Genomic DNA, 20415 nt, shown 5'->3' on the forward strand with positions numbered 1-20415 from the left:
CAAGGTGCAGCCGGGGGAAAGGGGGAGGCTGCTACCCCTCCCCATCCGTATCGTGAATCCTCCTGCCGCCCGCCTCGCTCCCTGCCCACCTGCGGGAGGGAAGCGCAGAGTTGCTGCGTGCGGTGCCGGGGAGAGAATTACCGCCTGGCTTTCGCCTGGCAAACTGCATCAAGCCGCGGGGAAATACTAGCCGCAGCTCTGCGGGCTGAATGCAAAGGAGCTGCCCAGGGATCCGGGCTCCCTCCAGCCCCCGCCGGGCAGCAGAGGCGTTTTCGCTGGAGCCCTGGCCCCCAAAGAGAAGCCGGGTGCACCGGCTGCATCTTCTGGATACTTTCGGGTTTCAGCCGCTGGAAGAAACTGGGCTTTAGACAAATCCAACCCGCTGATGGGGAGAGTTTGACCCCGCCTGGCCCAGGAGCACAGGACGGTGCAGGCAGCTGTGCCAAGGAGCCACCCTCGAGAGGGGCAGATCCCCTCCTCCCCCTGCGCGTGGGGTCCGCCTGCAAGGCTGGGATGCGGTGTCCCAGGTACTAAAGGAACCAGTCTGTGCCCCTGGAGCTGCAGCTCCCCTGCCTGGCTGGAGCTGGGGGGCTCCCTGGCTGCAGCCTTCCTCCTGCTCAGAGGGGCTGGAACTAGGGGGGCTGCTGCCCCCCCTCCCCTGGCTTGACGTGGTTTCCATCACATCCAGGGTTTACAGTTTGGTTCAACAGCTCTCACTGTACGAATGGTTCCAGCGCCCCTGCACCTGCTCCTGCTTCTCCTCTGAAGGGAATGCAGCTGCTCCCCAGCCATGCTGGGCTGCCCTGTGCCAGGTGGAGACGTCCCTGGTAGTTGGATTTAGAGGGAACCAGGACTTCCTGCAGCGTGAGAGGGGGCCCAGCCCTGCCTCCCCGCCCCCCTCCCAGCCCACTCAGGATGCTGGCCGGCTGGAGAGAGCTCTCTGCAGGGATTGGTGCCACGCTTTGCTGCCTCCTCTTCTTCTGGCTCTTGTATTCTCATCCGCCTAAGGAAGGTAACATCTCTGCTGTATCATATGCCTGGCAAGGCTGCTGGCTTGTGCCAGCTGGGGCAGGGGGAGTTTTAAAGGGGTTGTGTCGCCTTCTGCCACATGCCCCCCCCCCGAGCCTGCATCAGAGCCATCTGGTGCCATGCAACCTGCACAGATCCCTCTCCTCTTTGGGATTTTGCATAGCAGAGTTAGCATCTCCTTCTGTAAGGGTTGGGGGCAAACTTTCCAGTAAGGGCTCCCCAGAGGAGAAGAGGTTCAGTCTCCCATTAGGCTCAGTCTTTAGCTGCCAGGTGCCTGTCCAGAACTGTGGACTGATCTGAGAGACACTGGCCTGCAGTAGGGGAAGGATTCACCTCTTTGTGAACTGGGTGTCTGAGGGCCTGGTAAGCCTTGTGAGCTGAGCCACTCAGTGAGGAAACTGGGGCTGCTCTTCCCTCCCGAGGATGCTGGGCCTGCATGTTGCACTGGGTCAAATGGGGCTAGGTCAGAGCTGGCCCAAGAGATGGGGCTGCCTCTCCTCCCTGTTACCAGCTGCTAAATCACATTAGAAAGAGCGAGAGATACAGTCAGTATTTCCCTAATGATTTCTCTCCATGCAAGGCAGTTGTGGTGTCAGCCAGTGGGAAGGGAAGTGGTCTGTGCTATCATGAGTGGGGATGTGCAAATAAGACAATATCTCCCTGAAGATGTGGCGATACCCTGGGAAAAAGTTGACTCTAAGGTCTGAAGCGCAGGACTGGGAGTTAGGAAGTCTGGGTTCAACCCTGGGCTCTGCCACAGACTTCCTGTAGGACCATGGGCAAGTCACTTAGTCTCTTTGTGCCTTGGTTTCCCATCTGTGAACTGAAGATCATTGTTTACTGAGGACTGTTTATTAACAGGGGTAAAGGCGCTTACGTGAAAGGTGCTACAAAGTGCAAAATATTAGTGCCACGGTGACTGGGGCTGTTATATTTACATGGGATAAATTAAAATAAGCTGCCTTGGGAATGAACTCTCTTTAATTGTACAGAGTCCCATACAGTGTGGATTGCAACTTGGGTTCCCAGGGTGACTCTTCTCCCAGACAAGGGGGGTGGGATGAGAGAAGTGAAAGTAGGACAGAGAAAGGAAAACTGCCAGGTTAAAACACAAACAAACCCTGAAGAGCACTGTCAGTTTCCCTTTTCCTTCAAACTCGGGGGCACTGTATGTTTCCAGTGACTGAACTTGGTCTAGTTCAGTGTCCCACTTTCCAGTGTTGTCCCAGCTGGTTTCCAGAGCGTGTCTTGGAGATGGCCAGACATCTATATTGGATGAGAGCTGGAATCTCTCTCTCTCTCTCATCTTTTGATGGTATCTCATACAGTACTGATCCTTTTTATAGCTGAAATGAAATTCACTTCCAGCACTGTTTGGTCTGTCTCCCAATTGCTTCCAACACGGAGGAGGAGGGTTTCACACAGGACCCAAGGAAAGACAGTGCGAAACTAGAAGAGAAGCTGTTAAAACGGTATGGAAATTGGGGTGAAAAATGGCTGAGCACACTCCCCTTTTGTGAGGCTCAATCCTGCAGGGGTGCTGTGCCCCTTGACCTAGGGAGGTGATGGAATCTCCATCCTTAGAGGTTTTTAAGGCCTGGCTTGACAAAACCCTGGCTGGGATGATTTAGTTGGGGAATGGCCCTGCTTTGAGCAGGGGGTTGGACTAGATGATCTCCTGAGGTCCCTTCCAACCCTGATATTCTATGATTCCAGCATGAATTGAGGTTGCTTGGCCCCTCAAAGGACAGGCCCCGTGCTACGTAACTGAATTGCCATTCAATCTTCTCCTCCGCTTTCTTGCTGCTAATTTGCTGCATGACTGCCGGGGCTGGCAGCAACCTGAACAAACCGTGCCAAGACGCTTGCTCGCCCCCTGAATCGGCACCATTACGCTGAGCGCTTCAGCGAGCCGGCCGCGTCTCCCTCACCTCCAGAGGCTGCACTTGCAAATGAGGACGTGAGAGAAGCGTTGCTGAGCCATGTGGATCCATACGTAATGTCACAGTTACCAACTGTAACTAAACATTTGTGCAATAATTCAAATGATGCAGCATTACTCAGCCAAGCAAGAGACAAGTTCAAGCCTGGCCTCAGGCATGGCTAGAGGCTAGAACTGCTAAAGCATCAGCTGGGTTGGCAGAGCTATAAGATAGGACAGCTAGAGGGTGCAAAGCTCCTGACTCCACAGCCCCCCGCTGGGCAATTTGTAAAGCCTTGTTAGAGGTAAGGGGCCACAGCAGATTGCAAATGTCAGAGGTAAGGAACCCCAGTGTCTTTCTGATTTAAGATATTAAACCAGAAATCCCTGCTTAGCAAATGGGTAAAGAGAAGGCCTAGTCAGAGAGGTGCGGATTGAACCAGGAAATCTTAAATTCAAACTTCAGCTCTGCCATTAACTCACTGGGTGGATTTGAGCAAATCATGTGACCTTTCTGGGCCAAATTTCTGCTCTGAGTGACACTGGTGTAAATCCAGAGTAACTTCAGTGGAGTCACTCCTGATTCACAGTGGAGTAAGTGAGAATTTGACCCGGTCTCAATTTGACACACGTGTGTTTTAGTTGCTCCAGTCTCTATAATGAGGACAGTTGCACTTAACTACATCAGATGTGGGTTGGGCGGATTAATCAGTTAATGTTCTCTAGGCAAGTGCAAAGTATAATGCTCAATGTGTGTGCGTGTAGCTGGGTGGATGTGTGCATGCCTGGTCCTGGTGGAGGGGGAAGTGGTTTCCAGTAATTTCAAGAGGGAGTTCTGATTTAAAAACCAGTGGTCCAAAAAGACCCCCCCTCTCTCTTGCTGGGTACCTAGAGAGCATAAAATTTGAATGGCTCTGAGCAAATTTTGAAATTATCACTCCCTTGAAGCAAATGAGCAGAGCAATTTCAGAGAGACCTTAATGTTTTCAGAGCCGTGGTTCTCAGTGCCCTTGCTCTGCTCGAGAGTTTCTTCTCACTCTGCTTATGATGGAATAAAACAACTCAGAGCAGTTCTCTTGCCTGCCTGGGAGTGTGCAGTTGTGATGAATGCAGAGCTGGCAGTGCCCACTCCTGTAGAAGAGGATTTAGTTTGGATCCATATTAGATGCGTTCCAAGCTGCCATCATTCTTGTGTTGGAGCATTTTGCAACGTGTGACTCATACAGTCTCCTCCAGACATTATTGAAATTGCCCATCGTCCAAATGGCCACAGCTAATTGGCAGTGTATGTGTGGGCAGGGGGAATGGTGAATCCCCCTGATGCAGATCTCAGAGACTCCCAAGGCATATCCCAAACCAAACCATAATCCCTGCTGAATCAATGGCAAATCTCCCATTGATTTCATTGGAACCAATATTTGGCCCAGAGGATGCCTGGATGTGGGCAGCAAACAGCACTGGCTTCAAAGCGACCAAACACTAGGCCAAACATGGCTCACGCTGGAGCTGCCTATAAAACACTTGTGACTGCTTGTAGCAGACCATAGGGTTGCTTCTTCAGCAGTGACCCTGCCTGCACCCAGCAGAGGCCGGGAATGATGGCTGAAGCCCCTAATATTCATTCACAGACTCCCTTCCCTAACAGATTCTCCCCGGTGACTGGTCTGTGCATTTTTAAAAATTCGGTAATGATGAAGGGTTGTCAGTGTTGTTGACCCATCACTTAGGAATGGTCCATAGGGTGCACATCTCAGCCCAGTGAATTTTTCCTGCTCCTGTCTCTCTCCATGTGGTGCTTTTCTCTGTCTAATACAGACTGATGCTCCTGAAGATGTCTCACTCACATCACCCGAGGAGAGGAGAGGAGGAGAAAATGCCCTGTCTCTTCAGTGCTATTTTCAAGGGGCTGATTGCGAGGGGAGCTAGAAGCAGGAGCAAAGAGAGATCTAGAGTTCCATGCACTGGCTGTTTTAAATCTAGGAACACTTTGAATGCCAGGCACACAATTAATTTCAATGTAATGGGAGGGAGAGCAGCATGTTAAATAATTGCCCCGAGGAACAGAGGCTTTGGATTCATAACCAAGTAGAAACTGGAGCTGTCCATTGGCATTTGGCAGTGTTGCCTCTGATGTGCATTTAAAACCCACATTGTCTCAGTTACCCAGACCCTTCCAGGGACGAACTCCCCCGCTTTTCCACTTTAAATGCCAAGTTTACTAGCCTGGGTCCATTGAACTCAGCAGGTGTTTTGCCACTGACTTCCTCCAGGAGCCCCATTTCACCCCACATCTGCACTGAAAGCCTTTCGCAGCATGGGGAACTGCATGTCAATAGCTCCCAGGGCTAGGTAGAAGGCTGGGTGTCCATCTCGGCCTCAGAAGCACAGATGACAGGGGAGGGTCCATGAGACGGTCTTTCTGTTAAAGGGATCTGCGACTCAGGTTGCAAGCTGGGAGCCCGCTTTGGCCTCCAAACCGAGTGTAAGGAACTGGGCGTAAACTTGGCTTGAATAATGGTTCCAGCTAACCTGGTTTCTAAGCTGGTTTAGCTGATAGGAGTGGATGGAGTCAATTTGTGTCTGAAAACCATGCTAGCTAGTTATCCATCCATCCATGGCAGTCGCTCTAACACTTGAGCATCCAGGCAGTGGACAGAAAGACACAGTCTGAGCTGGATGGCTTATTCCCTTGAGCCTGAGGCTGACCCAAAGAGACGCCACTTCATGTCTTCAAGGCTCATCCTGAGCTGTGAGTAGAGTGAATTTTCCATAGTGCCCCACCCCGGCACGTTTCAAACTGGGCCCAGCATTGAAACCAAGCAGCCTGCAGTTCAGGGGAGAGGCAGGTGGAGCAGAGCACGGGCCCACAGCAGTTTCTGGCCAGCTGGTTAGAGGGGCAGCTGAGCATTGAAGAGAGTCAGGCCTGATCACATCACTCCAGAGTCTGCCCGGAGGGGCAGGGCACTCGCTCTGTGGAAATGTGGCTGTGCTGGTGAGACAGGCTGTCCAGGAATCCCGGCAGAGAGCCTGGCACAAGGTATAGCAGTGTAGGTTTTCTGCTGGCTTTCATCCAGAAGGAGCGCTGGGTGTGACTGGAAGAGACCAGACAGCGAGTGCAATAAAACTCTCCTTCCTCGCTCGTCTTCAATGGAGTCCCTCGTGTTTTATTCTCCTGTTAGTGGGAGCAGGAGCCAGCTCAGTATTTGTCAGGACAGAGATGCTCCAGCCAGCAGGCCACACAAGAAGAACAAAGCAGCTGCATCCCACTAACTCAGCATGACTGCAAGCTGAAGCTGTTGCTGAAGAAAGAAGTACCTATATTTTCAGATCAATAAAAAAAAGAAAGAAAAGACTAAGGATAAATACATTAAAAGGCTGTGAGGTGTTCAGACACTATTGTTATGTGAGGCCACATGAGGACCATAGATTTAAGGATCAAAGAAGTTCTGAAAGCTTTGTAATGTTTTGCCCTCCGTTTGCTATGAATTAAGGGCCTGATTCTATGATGTGGCCAATGCCCAGCTCCTGTTCACTTGAGTGGGAGCTGAAGGTTATTATTGAAGTGTAAACATACGTAGAAAATATTTTCAGTGGGTTTTTTATATTTCCTGATGATCCCGACCCATCAAATACAGACCTGCTTTTGGGGCCAGAACTCAGCGCCAGCGCTTGGAGGTGTTAAGATTGACAGAGTTCACTGGTTCGGTTCATTCTATGGGCAGCCCATTTGGATCAGAGTTTAGCTCTTGCTTTCTATACACTCGGGAACTGAATCATAGAATATTAGAATTGGAAGGAATCTCAGGAGGTCATCTAGTCCCACCCGCTGCTCGAAGTAGGACCAATCCCCAACTAAATCATCCCAGCCAGGGCTTTGTCAAGCCTGACCTTAAAAACCTCTAAGGAAGGAGATTCCACTACCTCCCTAGGTAACCCATTCCAGTGCTTCGCCACCCTCCTAGTGAAAAAGTTTTTCCTAATATCCAACCTAAACCTCCCCCACTGCAACTTGAGACCATTGCTCCTTGTTCTGTCATCTGCTACCACTGAGAACAGCCTAGATCCATCCTCTTTGGCACCCCCCTTTCAGGTAGTTGAAAGCAGCTATCAAATCCCCCTTCACTCTTCTCTTCTGCAGACTAAATAATCCCAGTTGAGACCCATCTCTAGCTATCATAGGTACTTACATGGCCAGCATCACCATAACATCTGACTGCCTAACACTCTTTGAATGATCATACCTTGCTCTTCTGTAGCACTTTTCAACAATAGATCTCAAAGCGCTTCACCATTTTTAATGTGTTTATCCTCATGCCCCTGGGAGATAGGGCAGTGCTTCTATCCCCATTGTACAGATGGGGAACCGAGGCACAGAGAAACTAAGACACATAAGGATCAGAGCTTAACTCCCATTGAAATCAGTGGGAATTAGGTGCCTAAATACCTTTGAGGATCTGAGCCTAAGTGACTTGCCCAAGGTCCCAAGTGTCCCAGCCCTGACCACGGCACCTCCTCACTCCTCTTGATAGCTAGCTTCCCAAAGTTTAAAAAGTCAGTCAACCAGAAAACCCCACAACACCCTCCCCCCCAAATAAACCGTTTACTAGTAGCAAAAAAATAAACCCACCGAGTCTCAGAGCCCAGGCCAACAGACCCAGGCTCACGCTGCGGGGCTAAAAATAGCCATGTAGATGGTCGGGCTGGAGCCCCGGCGCCGAGACCCTCCCCGCTCACCTGGTTTCACAGCCCCAACTCCAGCCCAAACCCAGACATCTACGCAGCTATTTTTAGCCCCGCAGTGCCAGCCCCAGGAGCCTGAGTCATTTGATCCATGCTCTGAGACTCCTCGCTGCAGAGATGTTGGTTTTTTTGCTGTGTAGACATGCCCAAATGAAGGGCCTGCTCCTGGAATCCTTCCCCCACTGACTTCAGCGCTACAACTGCCATGAGGAATAAAGGACCGGGCCCTAATTAATCAAAACAAAGGCATAAAACAACATTGTCCGAGGCAAGTCATACCTGACGAATGCCATTCTAATAGAAACATCTTACCCACCCACATGTACTTACTCGGATAACAAATAGCTTACTCTGGGAGATCCAGATTGAATTTATATATTACAGGCCAAATAAATAGGAAAAGGTCTGCCAAATGCTTCCATATAAATCCCAGTGATCTCATCTCTTTTCATCTGTGCAATTTGGAAAAATATGAAGGGAATTAGCAAGTGTTTTTATCCAGCTAATAGGGTAAATGGCAAAGAGGTGGGTTTCTTTCATTTGAGGGAGCAGGACTGTCAGAAACAGAGAGATTCCACAGCTTCAAACTGTGCTTGGGATCACAGTAGAGCTGTTTGAATGACTCCCCGTCCTCCCCTTGATCAGGGGAGAGGCATCCTGCTTATGTTGTAAGCCACTCCCAGGCCCCATGGGACAGGAAAGGAGCTGAGGGAAGGTACTCGGTGCCTGGCCAGTGGGGAGGTGAAAAGCCTTTTCTCTAGATTGGGCCATCTCCAGAGTTGTCCTGACTCAGGCACAAGTCCCCTGGAGGAACCGTTTCTACTGAACTCAGTAGGGACTGATGGATTTGGACCTCTGTAGGGTTTAAGTTTCCTTCCCCCATCTAAAGTCCATGGGAGCATCATGCTGGTAGCCCCTCTGAGAACAGGCCCTAGCTGGCTCTGGCTGGGCTCCCAAGAAACAGAGACATTCAAAAATCAGTGGCTTCTGTTGGCCCAGAACACACAGCAAGTCAGTGACAGAGCTGGGCATGGGACGCAGCCGCCCTGACTCCCACCTCCTGTTCTTGCAAGGGCTGCACTCTGAGCGCAGGTGCCCTGCCTTGATGCTCTGACTGTGCAGTGGCTGCTGGATGTCCCTGTGTCTTGTTGCAGGGAAGGAGCTGGAGGTGGGGATGTGTGAGATTACGGCGCTGAACAGAGACCTTAGCCACCCCAGGAGGATGATCGCCCGGCAGACAGCACGCTGTGCCTGCAAGAGAGGCCAAGTCGCAGGCACAACAAAGGCAAAACCTGCCTGTGTGGATGGTAAGAGATCTCTGACTGCTCCAGAGAGCTATGGTCCAGGGCTATGGGGCTGCCTGTGGCTTCTTGGTTCTCATTCATATGCATGCCATGGTTGCTTGGGACTTTATGATGACAGCAGCCACAAAACTCAGATCCTTCTGCTCCCAGAGGGGCTGGAACAAGGGGTGAGGCTGCACCCCCTGGCTTGAAGTGGTTTCCATCACATGCAGGGTTTAGCGTTTAGTTCAATGGCTCTCAGCGCCCCTGCCTGGCCCAGTAACACAGGCCCCTATCATCACTGGGAGCTGCTAACCGTACAGGTGACATGACACACAGTCAAACAGACCTGGATGGGGTCCATGGTGACACACACGCACACGCCTGCTCATTGAGAACACTCATGTTCCAGCAACATCCGGCTGAATCAGAGTTTATACCTATTGGTTGCAGCCCCCTAACCATGGTGGTGGAGGTGCAAAGCTCTTTGGAAAATCTAGCCTGTTTGTGGGTGCCGAGCCCCTGAAAATCTGACTCTGAACATCTTGGGAAGTCCTGCTTCACAAGCTAACTCCTCTCCACTCCTGGGCACTGCACAATTGCAGAGAGGCATGAGCTGTGCCAAGGCCCCGCTGGACAGAGTGCTGCAAAGAAAGCCCCACTGATCCAAGCAGGAGTGTTGCTATGCCCACAGCTGTCAGGGGCCATGTGGAGCCCTGGGGAGGGAGGGACATGTCATCTCAGGTTGCTTTGCTTAGGGAATGTGTCCCTCACAGGTGGCAGGTGTGGGGAACACAAGAGGCTGCTCAAAGGTGCTACAATGACACAGATTGTAACTTTCTGCATCAGCTGTCCCCAATGGCCTCAATTCTCTCTCCCTTTCTCCTCTGCCCCTTTGACACATTTTATTTTGCTCTTATTTTATCTCCTGCTCTCCTTGTTTTGGATAACTCAAACCTTCTTTCCACTCTTTGATTTTACTTTCCTTAATTGTTCCTGTTCTTGTTTAATCTTGTGCCGTCTCGCTCCTCATATATATCTACTCATCCATCCTTATATACACCCATCTTTCTTTCCCTATACACACCCATCTATCTATCCATCCCCCTACATATCTGTCTCTCCATGTCTATATATACCCATCTGTCTCTCTATATAAACATCTATCCATCCATCCCTATATACATCTGTCTCTCCATCCCTATATATACACCTTTCTATCCATCCATCCCTATATACATCCATTTATGTATCCATCCATTGCTATACATACACCAATCTATTTATCCATTCCCATACGTCTCTCCATTTCTATATATACCCATCTATCCATTCACCTCTATATACACATCTGTCTCTCCATCCATCCCCAAACACATCTGTCTCTCCTATATATTATACACACACACACACACCCCTTTCTATCCATCCCTATATACACCCATCTTTTTCCTCTTTGTACCCTACCCTCTTTCATAAACCTTATAATTTCTCCCTTCCCTCCCCATGCTCTGTTCCCTGCCCCGCTCTCTCTGGCAGCTCAGCTCATTGCCAGTAAGCAGTGGTGCGGGATGGAGCCTTGTGACGAAGGAGAGCAGTGCACTTTGTTAATAAATCGTTCAGGCTGGAGCTGCACTAGACGACTGGGACGAATAAAAACTGTCACAGTAAGTAACTCCTGCCTCCTTGCAACCAACCCGACTGAGATGGGAGAAGGAAGCAGCCGGGGGTGCGGGGGGGGGTGGGGGTGGAGGGTGTCCTGGTCTGAAGGTATCTGGAGAGAGGGGGATTGGTGTTAGCTGGGAACGAAGGTGAATCACCTGGGTGTGTGTCTGTCTCCATGGCTGAGTGAGGACACCCCCCCACCCCTCAGCTCATGCATTTGGGAGCACTGCCAGTAAAACCTGAGCTGCTCTGCCCAGAGAGCTATTCCTGGAACCAATCGGGACAGGCAATAAGGAAAGGCTATAAACATGTCTCCATAGGGCTGGATGCTCCTTTGCTGGAGAAACTGGTTTCACTCCCATTGCCTTATCATAGCTTTAGTGGGGATGGGCATTACCAGGCCTCTTCCTGCACAGTCAACCCCAAGCATTCAAAGATCATGAGGCAAGTGCCCGAAGATCATGAGAGTGGCTTAAAAAGAACCATATTATCTAGGGCCTGGATCCTCAAAAATATTTAGGAACCTAACTCCCAGTGATTTTAATGGGAGTTAAAGCTATTTAGGAGCCTAAGGATCTGGGCCTAGGCACCTTGCAGATGAGCCTATGAGAGGTGGGACAGGTCTGCCTAGTTGTTATCCCATCTTAGAGTGATGGAGAAACTGAGGCACAGAGCGGGGAAGTGACTTGCGCACACGGATTCAGTGGGAGAGTCAGAATGAGAGCTAAGATCTCCCTGCCTCCTAGGCCTGGATATTAACCACAAGACCATCCCTTTCCTAGTAGGCACATGTGTATGGGGAAGGTCAAGTCTTTAGGTATAGGGAGGGAAGGGGGAATATTTGCATGGCGGGAAAGGGAGCTTGCTGTCTCTTATTCCAGACAGGCAGGCAGAGCACTGTGGTTGCTCCACACAATGTGCACAGACCCCGATGGGAGAAACGGCCCCAAGAAATACAGACCTCTGGCTGAAGTGGGCTTTGATGGAAAATTGCAATGAAATCCCAGCACGAGGTACTTTCCTTCCGCTTGCCCTGAGAGCACAGGGAGGCAGCTGCTGACACCTAAGGGAATCAGCTTTGCTAACCCAGGGAGAGAATAGTAGATCCTGCAGGCCCTGCTCTTGGACCCAGCTCCATCACCCAGGGAGAGGAAAAGGTCTAGTGCCCACCTGCCAACCCCCGCTCACAGACTCCACTCAGCTCTGTCTTTTCCCCAGGGATGGGATAAACAGGAGGTGTCCCTTTGGTACAAGCCCTGGCCCTGCATCATCATAGAGTGGACCCAGTTCGGTTCTGCCTTGTCCAAGTACACATGCGTCATGGCTTTGTTTCTAGTGTAGGGAATACAGGCAGCAGGCTCTGGCACCTGCTCTCTTCTGTCTTCCCTAAGGAGAGGTCCTCTTCTCCACTAGGACTGCCTGCCAGGCTCCCCCACCATGCCACAGGCTGCAGCCTGGACTAGACCTGTACACAGCCAACACATGCTGTCATTTTAAACATCTGAAACCTGCAGACTGGTTCCCGGCTGGTTTAGTGCCAGCCTCTCCCAGCATGGGAACTGTAAAAAAGGAGGCAAGATCACTGACTGTGGGGGAGCTGCCAACTATTCCAGTCCCTGCCATTCCCAGCAGGGGGTGCTGTAGGGCATGGTACAGCAGCAGTGCCGCAGAGGTGGGGAAGGGAGCCAGCTTCCAACAGGTACATGCTTTTCCTAATGCCCACAGGAACTTGGGGGATATTTTATAGGCTGGTGGGGAGTGGACAAGCCCGAGCTGTAAAACCTGGATCGAGATTTGGATCCCTTTCTGACCCCATGTATTGGGGATGTTGAGATTGGTGGTTCTGTTTTGGTCTGTTATAGATATGGGGGCCAGCTGTGAGGTTCAGATCTGGAACCAGGTTCAGACTCCAGGCATCTCCTGAAAATCTGGGGATGTCTAGATCCAGGGTTTGAGCTGGGGCCCATCTCAGTCAGGCTGCTCGGCCTTTCCCTTCACAGACAGCCGGAGGGAGACTTGGAGCCCTGGTCTCTGCTGTGGGGAGGGCTGAGGGGATGCAGGTGGAGGAGGGTCTGTGCATCTTGCTGTCAAAGTGACATGCTCCTCTGGCAGCATCCTCTGAAGGAGCCCTCGAATCCAGAAGCAGCTGTGTGGCTTCCCTCTGCGCACGGCCCAGGAGTCTGCTCTGCAGTCAGCTCAGCAAGTGAATAACAATGAATGGGGAGCTGGATGCTGCTGGCGGGAGCCTCAGAAGTGCAGCGGGATATTTTATTAATGTCAGAGACATTAAGATTTGGAAAAGAGCAAATTACGCTCCCCGCAGCACAGGGGAGACAGACCTCACCAGGCCACAGCTATTTGTCTCGCAAGCAGGCAGCCGTGTGAATACGGCTGTCCTGGCCGCTAGCCATCTCCACATTATCAGGTTTGTCTCAAGGCTCAGTGGGAGGGACCCTCTGCTGCACAGGATGGAATTAGGGCTGGACGGAGCCTTTGCAGAAATGTGGCTCTCTGGCTGGTTTAGAATGAGGTGCCCATGTGAAGGGCTGATCTCAGTACTCTGAAGTACAGTTTAGTTTCCTGTTTAGTTACATAGGCACAGCCACACTGGGTCAGACTAGGGGCCCCATCTAGCCCAGTATCCTGTTGCCAACAGTGACGAGCACCTGCTGCTTCAAAGGAAGGTGCAAGAACCCTGCAATGGGCGGCTAAGGGGAAAGTCTGCATTATGTTTCCTCCTGATCCCTTAAGAGAGATCAGTTGAAGCCATGAAGCATGAGGTTAGCCCTTCCAAAACATTTGTTAGCAATAACTACTGTATGCTAAATCTTGATATTCATGGTATCCATGTAACTGTCCAATCCCTTTGTTAAATTCTTAGCCTGCTAAATTCTTAGCCTCAGTGACATCATGTGGTAGTGAGTTCCACCGTCAAATGATGTGCAAAATCACAAATCTAATTAACATGGTCAGGTCCTGATCTGCAGCCTCAGGAACACTGTATCCCAGAGCTGATGTCCTGTCGGGGTTCTGTGTGTCCCTGCCCAGGCTTTGCCTTGCAGAGCTGGGCTGCCAGCGCCAGCCCTGATGATAGCAGGGGACTTGACCCAGGAGATCCCTTCCAGGCCTATGCCCCTATGACCATGGAGTCCTGTCTAAAAAGGATGGGACTCTTTGTATTGTCAGGGCATTATCTGCATGGTTGGGACTGAGTCTCTGTAGAAGGCTGAGTTCCTGGGTTTGGATCAGAGGTCTTTTCTCCAGTTTGTAACTGGTTTGGTTTTAGGATTGAAGCTGGTTCTGAGAGACTGGGACCTGTAGAGAAGTCTGGGTGGAGAGGGTATGGATGGAGCCCTGTCTGTAATGTCAGGACTCTTGTCCATGGCGGTGGCTCACTTCTGGGGAGCCCAGACCTCGTCTAGAATATTGGGGCTCTGCTGGGCTGGGATCCCATCCTTCCATCCCTCTGACTCAGCCTGATTTCCCTGCATGTCTCTCTCCGGTGCAAAAGGCTGGCGTGCAGCGTAGAAGGATCCTGACCGTTCCAGAGAACAACAGCCAACTGCGTGCCATTTCCAGGCAGCGAAGGAAAGATAAATCCGCCCTGGGATGCTGGGAGTGGGACCAAGGGAAAGAGCGGCGCATTCATATTTAATCAGACAGCCTCTCAGAACTGCCCTCCTGCCCCATTTGCACAGCCCTGTTTTGCATAATTCAATATTCAGATGCACTGGGCAACGGTGTGGAATCCACACATTTTTCCCCAGGAGTTGGGAGAAACGTAGAACTGTACGTGCCTTCTGGAGTGGAGAAACCTCCCCACCAGAGCAAATGGATCACAGTAAACAGACACACCTGCAACCTCTCTCTGGGAGGCACAACCCACCTCTCTCCCCCAACTCTATGCCTCTTGTCCTGGGGCTGTCAGGAGGGCCTTCCTTATTGATCCCCTTGAGATTCAGAGTTCATTCCTGTGGGAGGAGCGGGAGCCCCTACTGTGGCACAAGCTGTGGACTGTGTGATGAGTTGGCTGGGTCTCAGTTCAGCAAGGAGATCAGGGCCTTGAAAGACAAGTTTCTCAGAGGACAACCAGGGTAAAGCACCAGCCAGCTCTTGGGGACCTGAGATAAATCACCACTTCATTCCCATGTGAAACTGATTTGCTGCTCCCGGCTTAATCTGCAGGAGACATTTGTGTGCAATACCACCAGGCAGAGAGGGTCAGCTGGCAGCCCCAGCTCAGGGGAGGCCCCGACTTAGATAGCAGGTGAGACTGTAGGGCAGGAGAGAGCTACATTGGCTGGTCTGTCCGGGCGACTCTGCACAGAGCTGATTGTATAGCGCAGCCAGACTCCTCGCTAGACCTTTGCTTCCAAGAGCATGACGTCGTCCACAACTGTTTGAAGAAACGGGGAGCTAAGATGATGGCTCAGGGACTGGTATTCATTTCCAGTGCAGAGAGTGAGTGACCAAAAGCCATTGCCATCAGAAGATCATGTGCAATAAGCTGATGGGTCTCACTCTAGTTCCTAGTGGACACACCTGTCATACTGGCACCAACTGACAGATCTTGGCAGAGGTGCCGGGACTGACTGGATGGAGACTGACCTAACTCCCATCTCTGGAGGTGGGGTTGCCATGTCACGGTTAGGGCAGCATGAGGGATGCTTGCCTTGCCACTTGGCCACATTGTTCCAAAGATGTAGGACTTTGCTCTCCAGAGGTGCCTGGGCTCCATCCTATATACAGCCAGTGCTAAGTGGCATGACCCAGGAGCTGCCCACAGCGAGGCCAAGGACTGACCGGGCAGGGAGGCCAACCTCCCCTCTCATCCCGCCAGGCCAGGGCAGAGACGCCTTGGCAGAGAAGCGGGGCGAGCTTGCCTCGTGGCACCTGCCCTATGGCTAGACACAGGCATTCGAACTCCACACACACATTGTCCAGGGCTCTCTGCTCAGTGGTCCCCCTCTGATCCCCCATTTGGACCCTGCAGCCTTCACCCCCGTCCTTGTATGCTGGCACCCACCCTGCCCTCCCGTGCTCTGCTGATATCCGCCATTTGGGGTCCCTTCCTTCTCGGAGGGGGCAGAGCTATTGTGCACCAGGCTCTCCCTGCCATCCCAGGGTTGCAAAAGGCCTTTCCACAGTGTCCCTAGCTGGGTCAAGCTAACAGCATGAAGGTGATGCTCCAGTGGGGCGCAGGGGCTAATTGAAGAGTGGGGATGCCCCTGGCAGGAGGCAGCAGATGGGTATCTGGGTGCACAAACCCCTGTCCAGGGACCCGACCTGCCCAAAAGAACTCAGGGCTGTTGGAGGAGGCAGAGAAGGAGGGAGGGATTCACAGGTTCCCTGTGTGCTTTATTTCCCCAGGTCTCCTGACAGCAGCAGCTGACAGCCCGAGCCTGGTGCCTCCACTCTTGGCTGCCGCAGCAGTACAAATACCGCCGCCCTGGGGTAAGGGGCCAGCCCCTCTGTCTGCATCCCCGTGGGTCGGTCTCCTTGCAGCAGGGCCTGGCAAGTCTCTGCTCTGCAGCCCACACACTGGACACAGAACCTCCTGGACAGGGGGTGTCGCTCTGTTGCCGGCTGGAATGATGCAAAACAGCTGGAAAGACGTGTTGGGTTTATCCCTATCTAATGGATTTCTGTCATCCAGAGGGGTTTTAACTGAAATGCATCTTTCTGCAAATCTTTTCATTGTGAACAGAGGGAGCAGCCCCTTGGCACCCAGAGGGTTAAAGAGTGGGCATATTTGCTGCGGCTGGCTCACTAGGGAGCAGCCCAGCCTGTGAGACCCAAGGAGAGATGGACACAGACTGACGTTTAACCACAACGGAGCTGAAGTTAGGGAATGTCTCTCCACCACCTGGAAGCAAACTCTCTTTGTATTTCTCCCCTCACCCAATCTCCAGAGAGTGAGAGGATGCAGAGGGGACAGCACGGAGAGAAGGTGCTAAGGTCGTTTCATCTCTACCCCACTGGTTCACCTTCAGCCCTTTAGAGAGTCCCCTGAGGTTGTGGGGTTGTCTGAACCAAGCCCCCACCCCACACTCAGCAGCACAGGTTCCCCACAGGCTGCTGAGTTGTTCCATAGGGAAACACTGATTCGATGAGTTTCTCTTTCCTTTCCATTTGCCACTTGTCCATCAGCAGCTCACAATTTCCCCAGGTTTATTCCGCATCTCAGAACAAATGGCCCAATTATTCCTACGGATAAATTCTCAGCCTGTCACCCACTTGCAGTCAATTCATCACTGGGTGGGTGGGGAAAAATAATCTTTCAATTGAGCATGTTCATTTGTTTTGATTGGTCCCATGGTGGTGTTTTGGGGCCTTGACTGGGCAAGCATCGCTCTTGGGAGGAGAATACATGTTCCGAATTGGGGTCCCACGAGCTGCCCTCCACCTTCCCGCTGACGTCTCCTGCTATGAAACCTTGGCTAGAGATTCCCAGAGGGTGGCGGGGGTCAGTTCTTGTTGGTGGAGTATAGTCTGGGGAGGTATTCGCCATGTGCATGGGCAGGAGGGGGGAGAGAGGGTGGAGTGAGGACGTGCTGAGACCCTGAGCTGCTGGGTTGTTTGCCGCACACTGGTCTGATCCACAGTGGACAGTAGAGGAAGGTCAGGGGAGCCGGCCAGGGTGCTGGGGAAGCACTCACGGGCTCGATGTTGCAGCCTTGTCTAGACCAGGATTTAGGAGGCGTTGGCTAACTGGTTTCACGGCCTGGGTGCAGACAAGGCAGAGTGCCTTTTAACACACGTTGCATGGCTCATGTTAAAGCCTGGGTCAAGGCACCAGTGTAAAACATATTAAAAGCACACTGCCTTGACCACACCAGGCTGTTAACACCTTCCAAATCCTTGTCTGACAAGGCCTGAGAGGTGCTGAGTGCCTACAACCCACTCTGAAGCTAACGGGAGCTGAAGTTGCTTGGCACCTCTCAGGATCAGGCCTTTTCTGCTGTATAGAGCACTCTATGGTGGTCAGAACTACACAGCTGAAGAAGAGAAGGTCCATGCCCTGAAGAGCTTATCCTTAGAGAGGCACCTGAGCCAAAGCTGTGGGTGCAGACATCCCCCAGCTGTGGACAAGTTTGGATATCAGAGCCTTGCATGTCCTTCTGCAAGGTACCAACAGGTACAGAGCCATCAACACACATGAAATACATCTGGTCACTAGTGTAGACGGGCCCTGCAGAACAGCCAGGTCTGCATGGGAAGAAGGAGGCCCATAGGAAAGGTCACTTGCAATTCAAGAGGACAGCATGGCAGAAGGCAGAGAGCAGGCCAAGGGGAGACTGAGCAAGACCAACATGGATCAAAGTCTGCAGGAGTCCTTGAGGCACTGATTTAAACTAGGATAGCCTTGATCCCTGCTGCTGGGGCATCTCTGAATGCTAGATAGTGGGGCAGCATTGTCCAAGAGGGGTCTCACTCTGTGCCCCCAATACTGAGAGTCAACAGGCAGCTGGCTGGTGATTTACAGCATTTTCCTATCCTGGTTCCAAGAGTGGCTTTGTAGTTGGGGATTGCAGGCTGGGCCATGGGCTGGGTTCCACTTTTCATTCCCTGCAGCCCAGGGGTGACCTGGCCCAGTCCTCTCTCACGTGGCATAAAGAGCTGGCTGCTGCTAAGGGGAAGATCCCCGTCCTTAGCAAGCCCCACTCCATCATCTTGAAAATATTAACAGGGGTCCTTCTCTTCTCCCACCATCTCATTGTGAGTGGGATTCTGATCCATGGATTTTTTTCCACTGTAATAAGTTTCCAAAAAACTTGTGATGTCAACAATGTAAGGAAATAAAATTCTAACTTTATTAATCAAAGAGGCCCCTTCTGGGCAGACTCTTGTTTCCCTGGTGATGGTTTGCCCCCATCCCCACTGCCGCAGCGAGGGCAGGCTGGGGGAAGAGGAGATTACCTCCTGGGAGCTCTTGGCAATGGCTTGGCAGGCTGCTACATAACAGGCACATCTTAGAAGGAATCAGCGCCATGAGAGGTCCTGGCCCTGATCCTGCAATCCCTCCACAAATAGGCAGAGTGAAGAAGAAGCCCTACAGGGAACCCACTGCTTCAGGCTTCACGGCCTTCCAATATCCTGCAGCCACCACCTCCTATTTCAGTGGCTGGCTCTGGTTTTCTGGACTTTGTGGGCAGAGCCCACCAAGCTGAACAGAAGGCACTGGCCAGAGAACTGCGGCAGCTGCTCGGAGGTTCAAAAGCCCTCTTCTCCCCTTCACCTCACTTAGGTACAGGGCTGTGTTTTCCGGCGGCTGAGCTTGAGGGAGTGGGCTAGGGCTAGGCTTTTCTATAGCCCCACCTCCGCTGCAATATCCAAGCAACCTCCCCCATTAATGAATTTATCCCTCTGACTTCCCACCAAGATAGGTAGGAAGTTATGCTCCCCATGTAGAGGGGGAAAGACAGGCCCAGAGAGACCAAGAGCCAGGTTTGCAGAAGAGTGCACAGCTATGATGAAAATCCATCCATAAGCCTCACAATGGTAGCTGAGCTTTTTGGAAAATCCAGTGTCAACTGTGGCAGCTGAGCTCTTGAGAACCTGCCCCTATTGTACACATCCAAGGTCCTGTCCCCCTCCCCCTCTCCCATCTGGATGGCAGGACTGGGAGTAAAGCCTCGAGTCCCCTTACAAAGCCGTAAACACCGCCTCTTCCTTCTGTGCTAGGCTGCTGCCTGTGAATGAACACATGCGGCTGGGGATGGGAAGCAGCAAGCATGGTCCTTCAATAGCTCCCAGGCCAGTGGCAGGGTTAACAGAAGCTGCCCCCTCCTCTTTGTGATGTGCTTCAGGTGCACAATGAACTCTCCTCTGACTGGGCAAGCCACCAAGGGAGCTGGGTGGGCAGCTAGCCAGCGGCATTTAAATACCTGCCTTGTTCTACAGGGCTTCATCGCCCTCCCCCAACCTCCACTGCAACCAGAGTTCAGAGAGTCAGTCTTCAAGGCACTAATTCCTGTCTCCACCTAATTACCATTGATTGGATTTCCCCCTACAACAGTCTCTGTCATTATCCCGGCACCGTGAGGGGTGGTTCTACGTGAGGGTCTGTTAGAGAAGCAGCTTCAAACCAAGAGAGGCAATTTGCAGCCCAGGCACAGAGCAGTTCAGACAAGAAGCCTTTAATTATCCATAAAACACAGACTGGTAGGAGAGCAGTGTCCCTCATCTGGAAAAGCAGTCTCAGCTGGTCTCCAGGCCCATGCTGGGGCTGAGCCAAAGCCTAAGGTCACTGGGACTCTCCCCCTTGGCTCCAAGCTTTGGATCAGGCTCTCCTTTGTCCTCAGCTTCTCCGCTGAGGCTGCCATACAATTATTTATATCATCATAGTCATGGGCCAGGAGTCCCACTGTGCTAGGTGCTGTCCCTGCCCCCAAAGAGTTCACAGTCTGAGAGAGATATGGCCACCACAGTATTGCACAGACAGCACCATTATGGTAATTGCTACACCAATTAGTGCCAGCCCGGAGCTGGGATGTGCAACGTACACATTTGTTTGCTAGGAACTGGGCTGCCACCCCTCTTTGATTGGGGAGGACCAGTTGGCAATGAAGCTATTTGAGTTACAAAGACGTTCCTAACTTCGTAGTGCTTCTCTCCTTTGCAAAGCATTTTGAAGAGTATCTTTCACTCATTTCACAGATGAGAAAAGCGAAGACACAGAGCGGTAACTAGCTTGTTAGAGGCTACACAGCAGAGCCAGGAACAGAGCCCGGCTCTCTGGAGAGCTACGTAGGTGCTCTACCCACTGGGTTACAC

The 20415-nt window shown here is 51.9% G+C and overlaps 1 protein-coding gene across 1 annotated transcript; it reads left to right on the top strand.

Moving 5' to 3' along the window:
* Nucleotides 1–648: 648 nt before the first annotated feature.
* Nucleotides 649–18463, top strand: LOC115651602 (chemokine-like protein TAFA-5). Its single transcript, XM_030562685.1, has 4 exons — nucleotides 649–1012; nucleotides 8845–8997; nucleotides 10513–10640; nucleotides 16009–18463. The coding sequence occupies exons 1-4, from the start codon at nucleotides 916–918 to the stop codon at nucleotides 16015–16017; spliced, it is 387 nt and encodes a 128-aa protein (XP_030418545.1). The 5' UTR covers nucleotides 649–915; the 3' UTR covers nucleotides 16018–18463.
* Nucleotides 18464–20415: the final 1952 nt, after the last annotated feature.

The sequence above is a fragment of the Gopherus evgoodei genome, chromosome 4 (genome assembly GCF_007399415.2).
Source record: "Gopherus evgoodei ecotype Sinaloan lineage chromosome 4, rGopEvg1_v1.p, whole genome shotgun sequence".
Taxonomy (NCBI): Eukaryota; Metazoa; Chordata; order Testudines; family Testudinidae; genus Gopherus; species Gopherus evgoodei.